Source organism: Triticum urartu, chromosome 1, assembly GCF_003073215.2.
Source record: "Triticum urartu cultivar G1812 chromosome 1, Tu2.1, whole genome shotgun sequence".
Taxonomy (NCBI): domain Eukaryota; kingdom Viridiplantae; phylum Streptophyta; class Magnoliopsida; order Poales; family Poaceae; genus Triticum; species Triticum urartu.
The window spans coordinates 492,920,107-492,937,590 of NC_053022.1; the positions used below are offsets into that span (position 1 = coordinate 492,920,107).

General features: G+C 49.0%; 3 protein-coding genes and 4 non-coding genes across 9 annotated transcripts; 1 reads left to right on the top strand and 6 right to left on the bottom strand.

The window, feature by feature from the left end:
* Positions 1–1,344: 1,344 nt before the first annotated feature.
* LOC125521681 (serine/threonine-protein kinase STN8, chloroplastic-like) lies at positions 1,345–7,127 on the top strand. Its single transcript, XM_048686739.1, has 3 exons — positions 1,345–2,310; positions 2,421–2,594; positions 6,177–7,127. Exons 1-3 carry the CDS (start codon positions 1,441–1,443, stop codon positions 6,918–6,920), a joined length of 1,788 nt encoding a protein of 595 aa, XP_048542696.1. The 5' UTR covers positions 1,345–1,440; the 3' UTR covers positions 6,921–7,127.
* TRNAI-AAU lies at positions 4,200–4,273 on the bottom strand. Its single transcript has one exon. It is a non-coding gene; the product is annotated as a tRNA-Ile (tRNA).
* TRNAI-AAU lies at positions 4,659–4,732 on the bottom strand. Its single transcript has one exon. It is a non-coding gene; the product is annotated as a tRNA-Ile (tRNA).
* Positions 5,117–5,190, bottom strand: TRNAI-AAU. The gene has a single exon. It is a non-coding gene; the product is annotated as a tRNA-Ile (tRNA).
* TRNAI-AAU lies at positions 5,614–5,687 on the bottom strand. Its single transcript has one exon. It is a non-coding gene; the product is annotated as a tRNA-Ile (tRNA).
* Positions 7,128–7,263: 136 nt separating the features above from the next.
* On the bottom strand, positions 7,264–10,024 carry LOC125521692 (thioredoxin H5-like). Of its 2 annotated transcripts, XM_048686758.1 has the most exons (5): positions 8,955–10,024; positions 8,100–8,158; positions 7,841–7,954; positions 7,597–7,719; positions 7,264–7,508 (listed from the first exon to the last, which is right to left on the bottom strand). In XM_048686758.1, exons 2-5 carry the CDS (start codon positions 8,115–8,117, stop codon positions 7,332–7,334), a joined length of 432 nt encoding a protein of 143 aa, XP_048542715.1. In that variant the 5' UTR covers positions 8,118–8,158; positions 8,955–10,024; the 3' UTR covers positions 7,264–7,331. The 2 variants fall into 2 exon arrangements, with proteins under 2 accessions (XP_048542715.1, XP_048542707.1); XM_048686750.1 differs by lacking the exon at positions 8,955–10,024 and having other exon boundaries at positions 8,100–8,936.
* A 157-nt stretch (positions 10,025–10,181) lies between these two features.
* Positions 10,182–13,532, bottom strand: LOC125521707 (ubiquitin-conjugating enzyme E2-17 kDa-like). Of its 2 annotated transcripts, none has more exons than XM_048686778.1 (5): positions 13,380–13,532; positions 12,386–12,465; positions 12,128–12,255; positions 10,901–11,005; positions 10,182–10,580 (listed from the first exon to the last, which is right to left on the bottom strand). In XM_048686778.1, exons 2-5 carry the CDS (start codon positions 12,453–12,455, stop codon positions 10,437–10,439), a joined length of 447 nt encoding a protein of 148 aa, XP_048542735.1. In that variant the 5' UTR covers positions 12,456–12,465; positions 13,380–13,532; the 3' UTR covers positions 10,182–10,436. The 2 variants fall into 2 exon arrangements, with proteins under 2 accessions (XP_048542735.1, XP_048542727.1); XM_048686770.1 differs by having other exon boundaries at positions 13,301–13,503.
* Between the last annotated feature and the right edge of the window lie 3,952 nt (positions 13,533–17,484).

Sequence of the window (17,484 nt, forward strand, 5' to 3'; positions counted from 1 at the left end):
CCTCAACGCAAGGTCTTGGGCAAGAGCCATCCCCTCATTGCATGCATAGGTCTCCAAGCAGGCTGGGTCCACAAGGCCATCAAAGATGATGGCTGAGGCGCCTAGGTAATGTCCATTGCTATCTCTGCAAACAGCGGCTGCTGCTCCCCTATTTCCATTCCGCGATACACCTCCATCTGCATTTATTTTTACTGCTGTTCCACCAGGAGGAATCCACTTGCGAACTCTCTGTCTTGGCGCAGGTGGTGAAGGCCTGGTAGGTTCTCTTGCAACAGCGATTTCAAGGTCCTGTAGATATCTGTTGATAAGACACATGGTTGGTAGGGGGCTCTGGAACTCTTCATCGTGAATCGCTCGTCTCCTCGCCCACCAAATCGCCCATAGTGTGATCAGTACACGAGCGAGATCCTACTGGTTAGGCCTATTTTGGTTCATAGGATAGGATTATCGTAGTAATAGGAATCTTGTAGGAAATGAGATGACATGTATCTCAAATCCTATGAGTAGGAATAGGAAACAAGATGTCATTTGGTTGACACCAAAGGAATTTTTTCATGGAGTCTAGGCTCATTTTTATTTTCCTATGAAATGTGAAGGATAGGAACCAATCCTATATAAAAATAGGAATCCATTCCTATGAACCAAAGGCTCTAAAGAAAAAAATCCTATAAGAATCCTATCCTCTAGAATTTCTATGAAATTCCTCCAAATCAAAGGAGGCCCAAGTGTTTCAAACAACCAAAATAGCTATACACGAGCATCTTCAGACCGGTTTGACAGCACATGCTCAAGAACTTCTTCGTCCCCCAAAGCCCATACACATCTGGCCATGCACATCTTCTATATCTAAATAGCTAGCCCCCACTAACCTATTTCTCTCAACATGCAAGCATGCCACCTCATCAAGCAACATGCATTAGAAAAGACCCACTTCAACATTCAATGAGTCATAGGAAAAGGTTGACTTCAACATGCAAACATGCATGATATATTTAATAAATATTTTACAAAAATAAAATAATCAAACACAATAAACCATATGTATTTTTAGATTTAGCTCACATATTATTTCTCCGAATATTCTTATTTCCATAAAATTATTAATATCTTAGAAAAATATTGCAAAATAATCCCGCAACAACGTGCGGGACATCGTCTAGTTCAAATAGCGAGTGTCCCCACGTATCTTCTTCCGCGCAAGGGGAGGTTTGCCTGCTCTCGAAAAAAAAAGCTCGAAAGGGGATGGAGAATCGGCCTCGGGCCAAAGCCCGATATAACTCGCTGGCCCATCGTTATCCCATCCGCGCGCGTGGCTGCAAGCCCCTGCCCGCCACGTAGCACATTCCGCAGCCGCAGCTCGGCTCACCTCAGCCTGCTCACCTCCACCTCTCAAACACGCGCGCCTCCACCTCCTCCCATGAGAGGCGCGCCATCCTCTCCATGGCCTCCTCCTCCCTCCTGCCCCCGCCCACCTTCGCCAACAAGTACCATGCGCTGCTCCACCCGCACGGCGCCAGGCACCGGCTGACCAGGTGCGGTGCCGCGCCCACCGACGGCGGCGCGGGGGACGAGCTCCTCACCGGCGCGCTGAATCTGAACCTGGTAAGGCCCGACCCGGTGGTGGCGACCGTGGTCAGCGACACGGGCACCGATGGCTGGGGTGACCTTTTCACCGAGCTCAAGAGGTCGCTGCAGGCGGACTCGTCCGACCCGGCCGCCAGCGACGCGTCATCCATTGGCGCGGCTGTCCCGGACGGGCTCCTGAGCTCGCCTCTGGCCGGCGAATCGGCCAATGCCAACGCGGCCCTCGTCGTCCCGGAAGGGGTCCTGACGAGCTTGCCGGACTCGGCGACGGACGGCGTGGGCGCGGCCGTGGACGCCATCCCGGACGAGCTCCTCTCCGCGCTGAACCTGGACGCGTCCAGCCCGGCGGTGCGCGTGGCGGACGACGCGCTGTCCCGGATGGAGGAGCTGACGGCGGGGATGAACGAGGCGGAGCGGTGGGCGCTGTTCGGGGTGGTGGCGGTGACGTGGCTGTACCTGACGGCGCGGCCCGGGGTGCTGAGCGGCGCGGTGGACACGTACGTGTTGGCGCCGCTGCAGCAGGCGCTGGACACGCTGCTGGGGCGGCGGAGCCTCAAGATGAGCGACTTCGTGGTGGGCGAGCGCATCGGGGAGGGGTCGTTCGGGGTGGTATTCTCCGGCGCCGTGGTGCCCAGGGGCGGCCCCGCCGTCGAGGAGAGGGCCGGCAGGGCCAAGACCAAGCTCCAGCTCGACGACCGGTACAAGGAGAAGGTCATACTCAAGAAGGTGAGGGTGGATTGGAAGCGACGCTAGCTCGATCGGCTCCGCCGGGGTTGCAAGCAAAAATGGCGACGAATCTGATGGGTGGACCGGCGGTGCGTGTTTTGATTTTGCAGATAAAAGTGGGGACGGTTGGAGCCAAGGAGTGCGGCGACTACGAGGAGTGGTTCAACTACCGGGTGGCGAGGGCGGCGCCGGAGTCGTGCGCGGATTTCATGGGGAGCTTCGTCGCCGACAAGACCAAGTCGGAGTTCGTCAAGGGCGGCAAGTGGCTCGTCTGGAAGTTTGAGGTATGCTTCTTCATAAATAATGCAAAATATTTTTTTAAAAGGGAAAATGGGGAGTTTTATTCCAATATTATTGGACTACAGTGCTACACTCTGCACGATTATAGTTTGCCCAGAAAAAAAAAAGATTATAGTTTGCCAAGTGATATGTTACTGTATCCATGTCTCGGAGCATGACTACGCACATTGCACCCACTAGCCGACCTGACTACCACAAACAGACACTGCTAAGATGAAGAAGAAGAAGAATATCCATCAAGGTAGACGGGGCCATTGCCGTTACATATATTGCCCTAACTAGCGACTTCGACTTCATGGTAGACTACCACGAATGGCAAGGTGAGCTATCTCAAAAACAAAAACAATGATAAAAAACAAAGACTACCACCAATGGAGCAATCCACAGTAAATGCACAAAAGCCATGCGATTCCATGCCAACAATTGGTCCCACATATAAATTCGATGGGCTTGCAGCAATCGAGCCCCCCCCCCCCCCCCCCCCCCCCCCCCCCCCCCCCCCCCCCCCCCCCCCCCCACCCACCCACCCACCCACCCACACACGCACACAATGAACAACGATTGCAACGCCATCGCCGCCACCGCAGTTCTGACTCCATGGCGACACAACGAAACACTGAAGAACCAATTGAACACGTCGGAAAACCGTAGCGAAATCGAAGCCCTGCTTGATGCAATCATCGTTACCAAGCAGATCCCAGCACCTCCCGGCACCCACCTCATAAAAAAACTATCATCCGGCGATGATGTCCCCGAGGGGGGAAAGATGCAAAAATGCATGTGTCACCAGATCTAGTGAATCATAGGTTTTCCTTAAGAGTCAAGGTCGTCGGGCGAGGAGAGGAGCACAACCCCACATCAAAGCTTTCAAGATATTATAGGGACTTCACACGCATTGTCGTCGCTGGTTTCAACCAAGACCAGAACAAGAATTTCTCTCGGACATCCCTCAACCTCATGTTGCCCGAATCACCCTTCCATGAGTCGCAATCGTACCACTACAACCCATACAAAGGACGTGAAAGTGCTTCGAAAGGTGTCGGCCGGTGCACGGAACCGGAGACGACATGTTCACCCAAGCCCCACCGACGACCACCCCTACTAGGCAACCCCCTAAGTCCACAGGCCCCGTAGTGCTGGTTGTGTTCACCATTCCTCATGGACCAACACAGTGCCGCCATCAACCACCTTTTAGACTAAAGCACGCTGAGTCGCTGATAGAGCACGAAGTAGCAGAGAGATATCACCGAGGCTGATAGAGCACGAAGTAGCAGAGAGATATCACCGAGGCTGATAGAGCACGAAGTAGCAGAGAGATATCACCGAGTTACACAATCCGTCGCCGCCTCGTCGGAGCAACTACAAGGAGGCACGAGAAGAGAGTTGGGGAATATGCAAGCCTTTTTTTCCCACAACGGAATTTTGATGAGGTATGTGTGTTAACACGGATGGAAGGATTGCCTTAAGAAAAATACATGGTTGAAAATAGGGTATAGCTCTGTGAGTCTTAGTTATCCAAGTACAGAAGATTCTCCATAGAAAGAAAATTCAAATAGGAAAAGAATGATTTCTGTCAAAAATGAAAAACTTGGCCCATACAGGTCTCGAACCTGTGACCTTCGCGTTATTAGCACGACGCTCTAACCAGCTGAGCTAATAGGCCCCGTAGTGCTGGTTGTGTTCACCATTCCTCATGGACCAACACAGTGCCGCCATCAACCACCTTTTAGACTAAAGCACGCTGAGTCGCTGATAGAGCACGAAGTAGCAGAGAGATATCACCGAGTTACACAATCCGTCGCCGCCTCGTCGGAGCAACTACAAGGAGGCACGAGAAGAGAGTTGGGGAATATGCAAGCCTTTTTTTCCCACAACGGAATTTTGATGAGGTATGTGTGTTAACACGGATGGAAGGATTGCCTTAAGAAAAATACATGGTTGAAAATAGGGTATAGCTCTGTGAGTCTTAGTTATCCAAGTACAGAAGATTCTCCATAGAAAGAAAATTCAAATAGGAAAAGAATGATTTCTGTCAAAAATGAAAAACTTGGCCCATACAGGTCTCGAACCTGTGACCTTCGCGTTATTAGCACGACGCTCTAACCAGCTGAGCTAATAGGCCCCGTAGTGCTGGTTGTGTTCACCATTCCTCATGGACCAACACAGTGCCGCCATCAACCACCTTTTAGACTAAAGCACGCTGAGTGCTGATAGAGCACGAAGTAGCAGAGAGATATCACCGAGTTACACAATCCGTCGCCGCCTCGTCGGAGCAACTACAAGGAGGCACGAGAAGAGAGTTGGGGAATATGCAAGCCTTTTTTTCCCACAACGGAATTTTGATGAGGTATGTGTGTTAACACGGATGGAAGGATTGCCTTAAGAAAAATACATGGTTGAAAATAGGGTATAGCTCTGTGAGTCTTAGTTATCCAAGTACAGAAGATTCTCCATAGAAAGAAAATTCAAATAGGAAAAGAATGATTTCTGTCAAAAATGAAAAACTTGGCCCATACAGGTCTCGAACCTGTGACCTTCGCGTTATTAGCACGACGCTCTAACCAGCTGAGCTAATAGGCCCCGTAGTGCTGGTTGTGTTCACCATTCCTCATGGACCAACACAGTGCCGCCATCAACCACCTTTTAGACTAAAGCACGCTGAGTCACTGATAGAGCACGAAGTAGCAGAGAGATATCACCGAGGCTGATAGAGCACGAAGTAGCAGAGAGATATCACCGAGTTACACAATCCGTCGCCGCCTCGTCGGAGCAACTACAAGGAGGCACCAGAAGAGAGTTGGGGAATATGCAAGCCTTTTTTTCCCACAACGGAATTTTGATGAGGTATGTGTGTTAACACGGATGGAAGGATTGCCTTAAGAAAAATACATGGTTGAAAATAGGGTATAGCTCTGTGAGTCTTAGTTATCCAAGTACAGAAGATTCTCCATAGAAAGAAAATTCAAATAGGAAAAGAATGATTTCTGTCAAAAATGAAAAACTTGGCCCATACAGGTCTCGAACCTGTGACCTTCGCGTTATTAGCACGACGCTCTAACCAGCTGAGCTAATAGGCCCCGTAGTGCTGGTTGTGTTCACCATTCCTCATGGACCAACACAGTGCCGCCATCAACCACCTTTTAGACTAAAGCACGCTGAGTCGCTGATAGAGCACGAAGTAGCAGAGAGATATCACCGAGGCTGATAGAGCACGAAGTAGCAGAGAGATATCACCGAGTTACACAATCCGTCGCCGCCTCGTCGGAGCAACTACAAGGAGGCACCAGAAGAGAGTTGGGGAATATGCAAGCCTTTTTTTCCCACAACGGAATTTTGATGAGGTATGTGTGTTAACACGGATGGAAGGATTGCCTTAAGAAAAATACATGGTTGAAAATAGGGTATAGCTCTGTGAGTCTTAGTTATCCAAGTACAGAAGATTCTCCATAGAAAGAAAATTCAAATAGGAAAAGATAAAGCGTACATTGGATGCTTGCTTACGCCGGCAATGGCCAATAAACTCCAAACGCGCGCGCTCTGACACTTGAACTTCTTCCTCCGTGCAGGGCGACCGGACGCTGGGCAACTACGTGACGGACCGGGGCTTCCCGGCGAACCTGGAGCCGCTCATGTTCGGGCGCGCGCTGCGGGGCGTGGACCCGCTCACCCGCGCCGCGCTGGTGGTGAAGCAGGTGATGCGGCAGCTCGTCACGTCGCTCCGCCGCATCCACGACACCGGCATCGTCCACCGCGACATCAAGCCCTCCAACCTCGTCGTCACCCGCCGGGGCCAGGTCAAGCTCATCGACTTCGGCGCCGCCACCGACCTGCGCATCGGCAAGAACTACTTGCCCGACCGCACCCTGCTCGACCCGGACTACTGCCCGCCCGAGCTCTACGTGCTCCCCGAGGAGACCCCCACGCCGCCCGCCGAGCCCATCGCCGCCATCCTCTCCCCGATCCTCTGGCAGCTCAACAGCCCCGACCTCTTCGACATGTACTCGGCCGGGATCGTGCTCATGCAGATGGCCACGCCGGCCCTCAGGTCCCCCTCCGGCCTCAAGAACTTCAACTCCGAGCTCAAGGCCGCCGGCTACGACCTCAACAGGTGGCGGGAGACCACGCGCCGGAGACCCGACCTGCAGATCCTGGACCTCGACTCCGGCAGGGGCTGGGACCTGGCCACCAAGCTCATCGCGCAGCGGGAGAAGGGACGCCTCTCCGCCGCCGCCGCGCTCCGGCACCCCTATTTCCTGCTCGGCGGTGATCGGGCCGCCGCCGTCCTGTCAAAGCTGCAGCTCACCAAATAATTGATACGTCTGGCTTCATTGAACAAGCGACCAAACCCCTGCATATAGTTTCTATATAGATGATAAATTCTGTCCTGAGTCCTGACATGAGTGAGACGCAAGATCACCAATGGCATTGGCAATTTTGTTGTACAGTCATGATTTCATGAGATCTCAAGGCATCTGGCTGGTATCAATCAATCAGTACATCGTTTTTGTGCGAGTTCATATGGACAGCGTGTGTGGCGCAAAGTTACAGATGCTGGGCTAACTTAATTTACTGCTGATCGAGTGTGGACGCTACCAAGAAATCCTACTTCTGCTGGTCAGTTTCTCGAACCTACGTATGCCGCCGAGCAGGCCCTTGCTGATGCTCCCAGCCAATGGAGGCCGTGCTCGTCCTGAAGCTCTATCGACTGGCAGGCAGGAACATCAGGTTTTGTCCTCGAAAGACTGTTTACTCATGACTTCGTCGCCTGGCCGGCAGTATGGTTCGAACTTCTGCTGAAGATCGACCTGGTTCCCCCCCACCAGCTTGTCGATCTCCTTGTTATCTCTCAAGAAGATGAATGTCGGCGTGGCACGTACGTCGAATTGCGTGACCAGTTCCTGACAAAAAGCATATATCGAAATGACATTTAGTTTGGGCATTCGCTCAAAGGTAAAGTAGCAATGAATTGGCGGAACATTTGTGTACCGGTAGTTCGTCTACGTCCACGGACACGAAAACAAGATCGGAATGCTTCAAAGAGAGTTCGGAGTATGCAGGAGCAGCGATCCTACACGGGCCACACCATACCGCGCTGAATTTTACAACAAGCTGTGCAGTTGAAAAATGCCAACGTGGTTAATCAATACAGTTGAAGGGATTCGAAATTGGAAATTGCATGCACCTATATATCCTTGTGTCCAGAGTATGAGTTAGGTTGTAGGCTACTTACTGTTTTATTGGCGTCAGTTGCATCTTCCAATTTCTTCTCCCAACTCTTTAGATCAGTTATAAGAGTCACATTCCCAGAGCTGTAGTCTAGGTGTTCCTCCTCATCTACAGGGTTCTGCAAAGGGAAGCATAACCAAAGAACTCGATTTACTAATGTATAACTCGATAAACGGCTTCCTTACAATACAGATGCTAGTGCACGATTCAGTTATCAAAGTTGCCAGTTGTAAATGAGATGTATGTGAGTAAAAACTACTCACGCTGCCGCAGCATCCCATTGGTTCGAGCAAATCCGTCAGGATGTCCGGACTCCTGGACTCTGGTACACGAGGAGGAAAAAGAGGTATATTTTCAGTGCTGATTTCACTATTTGACTGAATAAAAGATAACATGATACCAAATATATCAAATATGATTAACATAGCTAGCTCTAGATGGCGAAATGGTGAATATAAATATGTACTACTACCTCTGTAAAGAAATATAAGAGAGTTTAGATCACTAAGGGAGTACCTCTGTTCTTGAATATAAGACGTTTTGACAGTTTAAATTGAAGTGTCAAAACTTCTTATATTTAGGAACAGAGGGTGTACATACAAATGGTGAATGGCACTTCAATTCTTCCAAACAATGGCCAGAGACTGCAGAAATATGAACAAGAAGAGACCAGCTAAAAACGTGCTGTTTGTTTTAGATAGAAATTGAAACAGATTTGATGTCCGCAAGTCACAACCACAGCAAATCCAATAGAACTGAGAAGTTTGTTTCGACGATAGCGAATTTTGCTCAACATATTTGCCTGAATCCGCGTGCTACAGCTTCAGACAATCCTAGGGTGTCAATTTTTTCATCCAAAGGAGATACATTCATTAAATTGGAGGAGACCTCCAACAACAATATGACCGTTTGAACGCCAAAGAAATGAACTTTTGTTGACCTACTAATCCTAGAAAAAACATACGGTTACCACATTGCTTAGATGTATATTGTAGATTAAAAAGAAATGCCATGATATGGAACCGGCAAATAGCTTTCGGCAGCCATGCATGCAGCCTGCTTATTACTACATTGCTGAGAGCAGAATGAAATGCACATATCCATCAATCCATGCATACCTTGGCAGGACCAAGAAGCCTACGTTCCGCCTCCTGACGATGGGGGATCCAACCGAAGATTGAGATTTCCCCGCGTTGGATGCCTGCCGGCCGTCGTCCACGGCAAGCCCACCCCGGCGGGCGGCGGGGGCTCGGAGAGAGGCGGGTGGCGCCGGGGCGGAACGGCCCTAGCCGTTAATAGCAGCAGCTCAAACCGTCGAAACCGGAGGGCGTGGTGACAGGGGATCTGCAAATAGGCCGAGGGAGGGAGCGGCTGGGAACGGGGTTCTGGGAAGGGAAGACGTACGCGCGCGCGCGCGCGGGAGAGGGAGGCCGAGAAAGAAAAGAGGCGACCGACCCCCTCCCACGTCCAAAATTAGTTTGGTGTGAACTGTGGAGGAAGGTGCCTGCTGTGCTGTCGTTTTAGGCCTGCGAAATGGACCAAACTGGACGGCGGCGACGTGCATGGCCGTTCTGCCGGCGCAGCACAGCACAGCACAGCGCCAGGACGTGACAAGGTAAGGCACACGGCGGTGCTGGCGCCGGTCAGCGGTGGCGGCAGAGCACAGTATTTCGGGTGGCGGTGGCCCTCCTGGCTCTGCTGGTTTGCTGCTGCGCCTTGACACTCTTATTTGCCGGCTTGAGTTTGTATATGATTTTTCATAACCCGTTTTCCACTTATTAAGCACTGGTGATTAAGCATAAGCCGATTTATTTTTCAAACACCTACCTTTAAGCACTCAAAACATCTAAAAATAAAGGCGCACGCACCGCGCTGCTTGCGATTTCTCAGCAAACCTGTCGTCTTCACATGCTACTCTGTTTCATTCCTAAATATAAGTCTTTATAAAGATTTTAATATTGACTACATACGGATGTATATAAACATAGTTTAGAGTGTAGATTCACTCACTTTGCTCCATATTGTAGTCCATATTGAAATCTCTAAAAAGACTTTGCATTTGTCTTGAATTAAAGCTAGTAAACTTTTAAAAAATTACTGACACCTACAATATCTAATCAATGCTAGTAACATTAGATTCATCATTGAATGAATGGTCAAAGTTTAGAAAGTTTGACTTAGGGCAAAGCAAATATGCAGAGCCAACACGTTTTGCAGCGAGCTTCTGGTATATTGCAAGTTGCAACTACCCTTGATGCTTTAGCTGCGAACAACAACAAAACTGAACATACATACATATCGAAACATGACCAAAAACCAAAAGAAGATAAATCTGGACAAGGTAATGAAGCAAACATGTTTTAATGAACATTTACCAAATAACACCAACACCGATGAAGGTTAACCCAACAAGCATAGGTGAATAGGCTGATAGGCATGCATGTCTGCCGATACTAGTGGCAATTGATGATAGGGCCGACGCCGAATGCAATTTACAATCCTTGAGGATCGGATTACACACACCAACAAATCGAAGAAACAATGGCCCATAAATATTTTTCTTGAAGCGACATTTCAGTTGTCCACGATGCAGGTCTTCTTCAACCCATGGCGTACTTCTGCGTCCAGCTGCGGGCTGTCGTCTCGTACTTTGACCGGTCCGTCTTGTACATGTGGGCAATCTCGGGAACAAGGGGATCATCCGGGTTGGGATCGGTCAGCAGGGAGCAGATAGAGAGCAAGACCTGTACAACATCAAAACATGCAACAGATCAATAATGGACAGCAAGCGGTTTATGATGGTGGTTTCTGGGAAAGTGCAAAACTGAACAAACATGCACTCCTTTTGGCTTATGAACAACTTATCAGTCTCACATGTTAAACAACAAAAGTGTCCCTAAATATTGCAGATTTTCACAAGGATATGGCAGGGATAGCATGTAGCAAACAAGTAATGCAAAAAATAGTGGTACTGGAGCAGACTTCTACAAGTGACTTGTATTTTTAGTAAGCATATAGAGAGTTATGTGTGCAAATAGAAAATGAGGATGGAGACGAGGATGACCTTGGAGATCGTCAAAGCAGGGCTCCACTGCTCCTTAAGAATATCAAGGCATATGCTTCCATTGCTGTTGATATTAGGATGGAAGACCTTTGTCTTAAAAGATACCTAAAAAGAGAACATACCAATTAAAATGGCACAACCATGGATTAAAATGCATTGTAGGGAGGAATATCGACACCTAAACATTAGAATACTGCACTTAGCAATGTACAAATAGCAACAAATGATGCATCCAAACACCACATGGTCCTACTAAGTTCTTCAATGTGGATTTTAGTCAAGAAGGAAGATTGAGACGAAACAAAATAATATCAGGTGTTGTCTACCATATGCTATATATGTTAGCAACAGCAACAAGATCATAATAGTGCTGTCATAAACAACATCATCCATGCCATTATAGCATGTCTATCCCACCTCATGAAAACTGAAAAGTGATTGTGTTTACTTTAAGATAAAATAAACTGGACGAAAGACACAAACAGGACAATCCTGTAAACCAAATTATGAACAGGACAATCCTATATACCAAATTACTAACAGTGTTGCAACTTTGAAAGACCACATCCATGTTAACTATATATATAACCAAAAGATGATTTTATGGCGATCCATAAAAGGGCCACACTGATAGTTATAATACCATGAGTGGACATTGAGAAAAGCATTAACAGGAAAGTGCACACAGCGCCCATCAGGAGTACTCCCTCCGTTCGGAATTACTTGTCGCAGAAACTGATGTATCTAGACGTATTTTAGTTCTAGATACATCCATTTCCAAGACAAGTAATTTCGAACGGAGGGAGTACATGTTACGACCCCTCTACGCAAAAAGGTGATCATAAGTGTTATGGGCATGACAGGCCCAAAAGAGTCACAAAGAAGGCAAATATGGCAGCAGATAAAGATTAATTAGCTGTTTCCTTCGTAAGCAAGTTATATTCTAGAGATCAGAGATTGAGATTGATATCTCCTATTGTTTATGTGTCGCAGTTAATATTCTATTATTAGGATTTCTACTCTATAAAAGGGCAGGTGAACCAGCGAGATTAATTGACTAAGAAAATAGAACCATTGTTGTTCTATCTAGGCGGGAGTGTAACTCCCTGGATGAGCAGGGTGGAAATAACAGATAAATTTCCAGATTACAATATCAAGGACTATGAAAGCAGGCAGAGCACACATAATGAGGGTTTACAAATACGAGGATGCTTCTAAGTCCTATACCTTTGGTGGCTTGAAGGGGTAATCCGGAGGGAAATGAATGTTCACTAAGAAAACACCGCCGGCATAGGGACTGTCAGGGGGTCCCATAATTGTTGCTTGCCAATGAAACATGTCCTCACCAGCAGGACCTAAACAATTTACAAACAAGAAATAGAGTCCATGAGATGGCATGCCAGGATAAAGCAGGGAACAAAAAGGTGTGAACGAAGATAGTGTTATATGGCGTAGATCTCCAATGGAAACAAGTCAAATTCAAACCTGCACTGCATGATGTGGGCGGGTCCTTCTGCAGGTCCTTGAGTTCCTTGAGGATGCGCTTTGATGCCATGACAAGCAACCTAGAAGGAGAGAGAAAAGCTGTTCTAGTTACAACATACTGAGGAATGAAATTGCTGCAGCCATGCTATGACCTCAAAGCTACTCCATGATGATGACACAGCCTCATAGCTGTGAAAATATAACTCAAACATTCTACTCAGGAAGCTAAACAATCCATCGAAAACCTATCAGAAGTAGGAATCAGCAGCTCAGCCCGGCACAGGAACATATCAATGTTTCAAACTCCCATGGCCCATGCACTCATGTGTTCAGTAATAAGGGTAACAAGGGATCAAAGTAAACAGCAACTACAAAGCCCAGCTTGTGAGAAAAGAAATAGTAGCTCACTAGTACACAATTGCCACTGCTGTCGAATCCCCGCATCGATTCGGGCATCTCGGAGATCATATAAACCTCGAACCTCACATGAATACACGAGACTGGACGACTGATCCTCGTAATTCTCAGATAATATACTCATATGTAAGCATGCGACAAACAAGCGAATAATCTTGCCTATACAACACCAAATAATTTTACGTGCGCATCGCCAAGAACGTGAATAACCTAACAAGTAACAACCTAGCGGCGACGGCGACGACCAAACACGCTCCCGAGAGATCGAACACAATCGAATCAAATCACCCCAAGGGGCCGCGCACCAAATCGGACTCCCGGCTGACAAAACCACCATCGAACCACGAACCCACCGCGGCGGCGACGCGCCAACCCGGACCAAAGCGCAGATCTACCGGTGGGCGGCACCAACCAGCACCGGAACGAACGAAAAACTCTACAGAAACATGGCGGCGGCGGGGACGGATCCGGATCGGGAGGGGGCGGGGCGGGGCTTACCCGCGCCGATCTGCGACCGGGCAGGGAGAATCACGCGAAAGAGGCTGGGCGGGGGGGAGGGGGGCGAAGGTTTCCACACCTTTTGCAGCGAGAGGTTGGGGACGGCGAGGACAGAGGGACGGAGGACGCCTGCCTTTGGTGGTCTTTTTTGCTCCGGGTCCGCCCCTCGCTTTGTGGCGTGGTGTCGTGCGCGACGGGTTTGGTTTGAAACCGGGCGCCGGGTCCGTGGCCGGTATTTATAATCGGCCCGGCCGGTCCGCGCTTGGAACGTTCCCCGGTCTTTTTATTATTTTCGCTCCCGAAATTACTAATTGTCAGAAGAGTCAGGCAGAGGAATCTAATACTCCCTCTGTCTGGAAATATTTGTCTTAAAAATAAATAAAACAGATGTATCTATAACTAAAATAAATCTAGATACAATCATTTTTAAAACAAGTATTTTCGGACAGAGAAAGTATTCGTTTCCGATACGCGAAAGAGTTTTTTTTATGGAGTTAGACAAATTCCAATTTCCAATAGCCCAAACGTTTGTTGCCCTCATGGTCTACGTCAGAGTGTCTTTCTCTTCCTTTTTTTTGGAACACTTCGCCACAGTAGTGGTGGCAATAATTGGTGACAAGGTTCCTCGCCGTTTTCGTGGCGATGTATGATGGGACGTCACAAAGTATGACTGCATATATCAATTTCAAGGTATGAGGGCATTTTTAGCCGCGCCCTTAACAGGCCTTTCAGGCCACTTTTTTGGTGCCGGCCTTGAAAAAACAGCTCAGTCGCGTCCCCAGGACGCGAAAATCATCGGTTTGAACCTTTTTTCCGCCCGGCGGTCACAGGCCGAACCCGGCGCGCTGGGGAGCAGTTGGGGGCTCCGGCGCTAGGGAAAAGCACGCCTGGCCCACACCGACAGGGGAAAAGTCAAGGTTTTCTTCCCCCGACTCGCCTTGCACCCCCCGCGCCCTCGGCCACCACTAGCTATATCCCGGTGACGGCCGCCGCCCTACTCCGCTAGATAGCCATTCCCTGCCGGAAAATAGCAGCGCTTCGCCGCGGCAGCCCCTCCCACAGCAGCTGGGCGTTTTCGGCCGCGGAGGCGCGGTTTAGCGGCGGGTACACGCCCACCGAGCGCAAGGTGTTCGGCGTTTTGCCTGACTCGGCGATGGACTCGGATGACGAGGAAGAGCTCGCCGCGCTGCTGGAGGAGGAAGTCGCGGCCGACGTCCAGGAAGAAGAGCATCTCATGGTGCTCGCCGCCCTCGCCCAGCTGCTGGCGAGCAATGAAAAGTCGCGGCGAGGTGGCTCGGCGCCGGGGCGGGTGAAAGCAAAGAACCGACATCGTCTCGAAGGCTACTGCATGCTCTACTCCGACTACTTCACCAATGCTCCACTTCATGGCGAGAAAACATTTCGGCGTCGTTATCGGATGAGCCGAAAGCTCTTCCTCAGGATTGTGAATTCCATCCGGGAGTTCGACAACTACTTCAAGTGTAAGATGAATTGCACTGGCGCTCTTGGATTCACCTCCATCCAGAAGTGCACGACAACGATGAGGATGCTTGCATATGCAGCTCCCAGTGATTCACTCGACGACTATGGGCGCATGGCCGAGTCCACCAGCATAGAGTGTTTCTACAAGTTCTGTCGGGCAGTGATGGCAGTGTTTGGGCCACAATACTTGAGAACACCCAATGCGGAAAGACACTGCTCGGATCCTAGCCCAGAATGCAACAAGAGGATTTCCTGAGATGCTTGGAAGCATCGACTGCATGCATTGAAAATGGAAGAATTGCCCATTTGGTTGGCAGGGGATGTACAAAGGCGCCAAAGGCGGTTGCAGTGTGGTGCTTGAGGCGGTAGCCACGCAGGACCTCTGGATTTGGCACTCCTTTTTTGGTATGCCAGGAACTCACAATGACATCAACGTGCTGCAGTGCTCTCCTGTTTTTGCCAAGCTCGTTGAGGGCCATTCTCCTTCGGTGAACTTCGAGATCAATGGGCACCAATACAACAAGAGGTACTACCTAGCAGATGGCATCTATCCGAGATAGTCGACATTTGTGAAGATGATCTCAAACCCTGCGGCAGGAGGCAAGAGCGCCTGGTTTGCGAAAGTTCAGGAGGCTTGCAGGAAGGATGTCGAGCGGGCATTTGGTGTGCTCCAATCTCGATTCGCTGTTGTTCGGTACCCCGCTCAGACCTGGTCCAAAGATCAAATGTGGGAGATTATGACTTGCTGTGTCATCTTGCACAACATGATCATCGAGAGCGAGCAAGAAGACCCAGTGTTTGACACTGAACCATACTACAGGCAGGGGCCTCTAACCGAAGTTGATCACAATCTACCGGTAACTTGGACTGCCTATCTCAGTATGCGTCAGGAGATCCGAGACCCACAGGTGCATCATCAACTGCAGAAAGATCTGATTCAGCACCTATGTAGGCTCAAGGGGGACGCCGTGTGATGAAATACGAGTTTTTATTTGTTGAACTATATAATTTGTATTGAACTATTTGTTGTTGTACTATTTTGTTGAAGTATTTGATTTTTCTGTGATGAAATATGTGATAAGAAATAATTGTGTTGATAATTGAACACCGAGACACGGCGAAACCACGCCGAATATGGGCCTATTCTCGTCCATATGGGCCCTTTATTCGTCGAAATTAGGCTGCAAAGTGGGCTAATTTCAGCGCCTGAGGACGAGCTGGGGGCGACGACTGGACGCAAAACCGCCCCCAGCGCCGATTGTATTGCCGGCTCGCCCCCAAGGGGCGATTTTTATGCGTTCTGGGAGGGCCAACGGCTGGAGATGCCCTGAGATTGCTAACTGGATCTGTTCGTCCGGTAACAAAAATAAATAGGATGTCACAAAAGTACAGAATGCAACTTCCGTGGGTCGAGTATATAAGAGTTATTTACCCTCGCAAAAGGAGAAGAGTTATTTACCACCTGACACTCGTTGTAGCAACCCAGACTTGATGAAAAATATAAGAGTTATTTGCACAAAACAATCGCATTGTCTCTGGGTTAGCAGAAATTGTCATATTTTTGGTAAAAGAAAGTCGGCCTACCACAATCTCTTGGCAAACGGTACTTTTATTTTTCTTCTCAAAAAGAATAAGAATGGCTTCACTTGTTGGATGTTGTTGCCTCGTTTTTAATAAAAACGGGGTAGGAGTAACCCCTTTCCGTAAAAAAAGAGAGAGAATGGCTTCACTAAGCTAGCCTTGAATGTGCTCGATTTGTGTAGTTAAGTTTGTATGTAAGGGCATCTCCAACATCGACTTTCAAACCGTCCGCATACATCCGGCTGGCGGCTGCGTTGTCTGAACGTGTCGTGTCATCCAACGCGAGACTATATCGGTCCGCCGAGCGGTCCATACATGGGGGGGGCTTTGCAGGAGCGCGACACCCACAGATGTCGTCGTCATTTGTGCCAAGGCACGGAGCTTTCGCTTAACAACTCGCCCGTGCCACCATGAGGCAACCAAGAGGAGCGCGATGATGTCAGATCCCCAGATCCGGACCAGGACGCCGCCCCTCAAAGAGAGAGGGCACGTCCAAGGTACCCGCCGCAACACCTTCCATTGCCCACACAACCCGAGAGGAGAGTCATCACCATCGCAATGATGCCCGCCGAAGAGCAATGATGCAGACCGCCATCCGGAGCCATTGCCCCGACATCCCTGTCACGAGATACCGTACACCGCTTACATCATAGCACACACAATCACGGTAGGAAGAGTGATGGCAATCCATCTACTCCTAGCACGACATCAGTCTCAGAGTCTGGGTAGGCGCCTCCAACTTCCTAGACCAACTAGCATTTTACTTCTGGCCACAATGTTATGCCATGAAAATTGCATGAGCCTACGGGCTAGTGCAGAATCACCCACTTGCCAAATCAAATCGTGTGACCCATTTACTAGAACTTTGGCAAAGTAGAATTTCATTTCAGACACATTACCCCACCGCCCTTTCATTCCTTGGCCCATTCGAGAAACACGGCGGCGCCATGGAGCAGAGAGAGGATTGGAAGGGGGGGGGGATTTGATGGAATAGTTCATTGTATTGCTTGAATCTCGTGAGTATATATATAGAAGTACAGTCATCTACTTGAAGTACAAGATAAGCCAGAACAAATCCTAATCTATCTCGTCTTTCCTAATAAACATTATACTCAACAGAA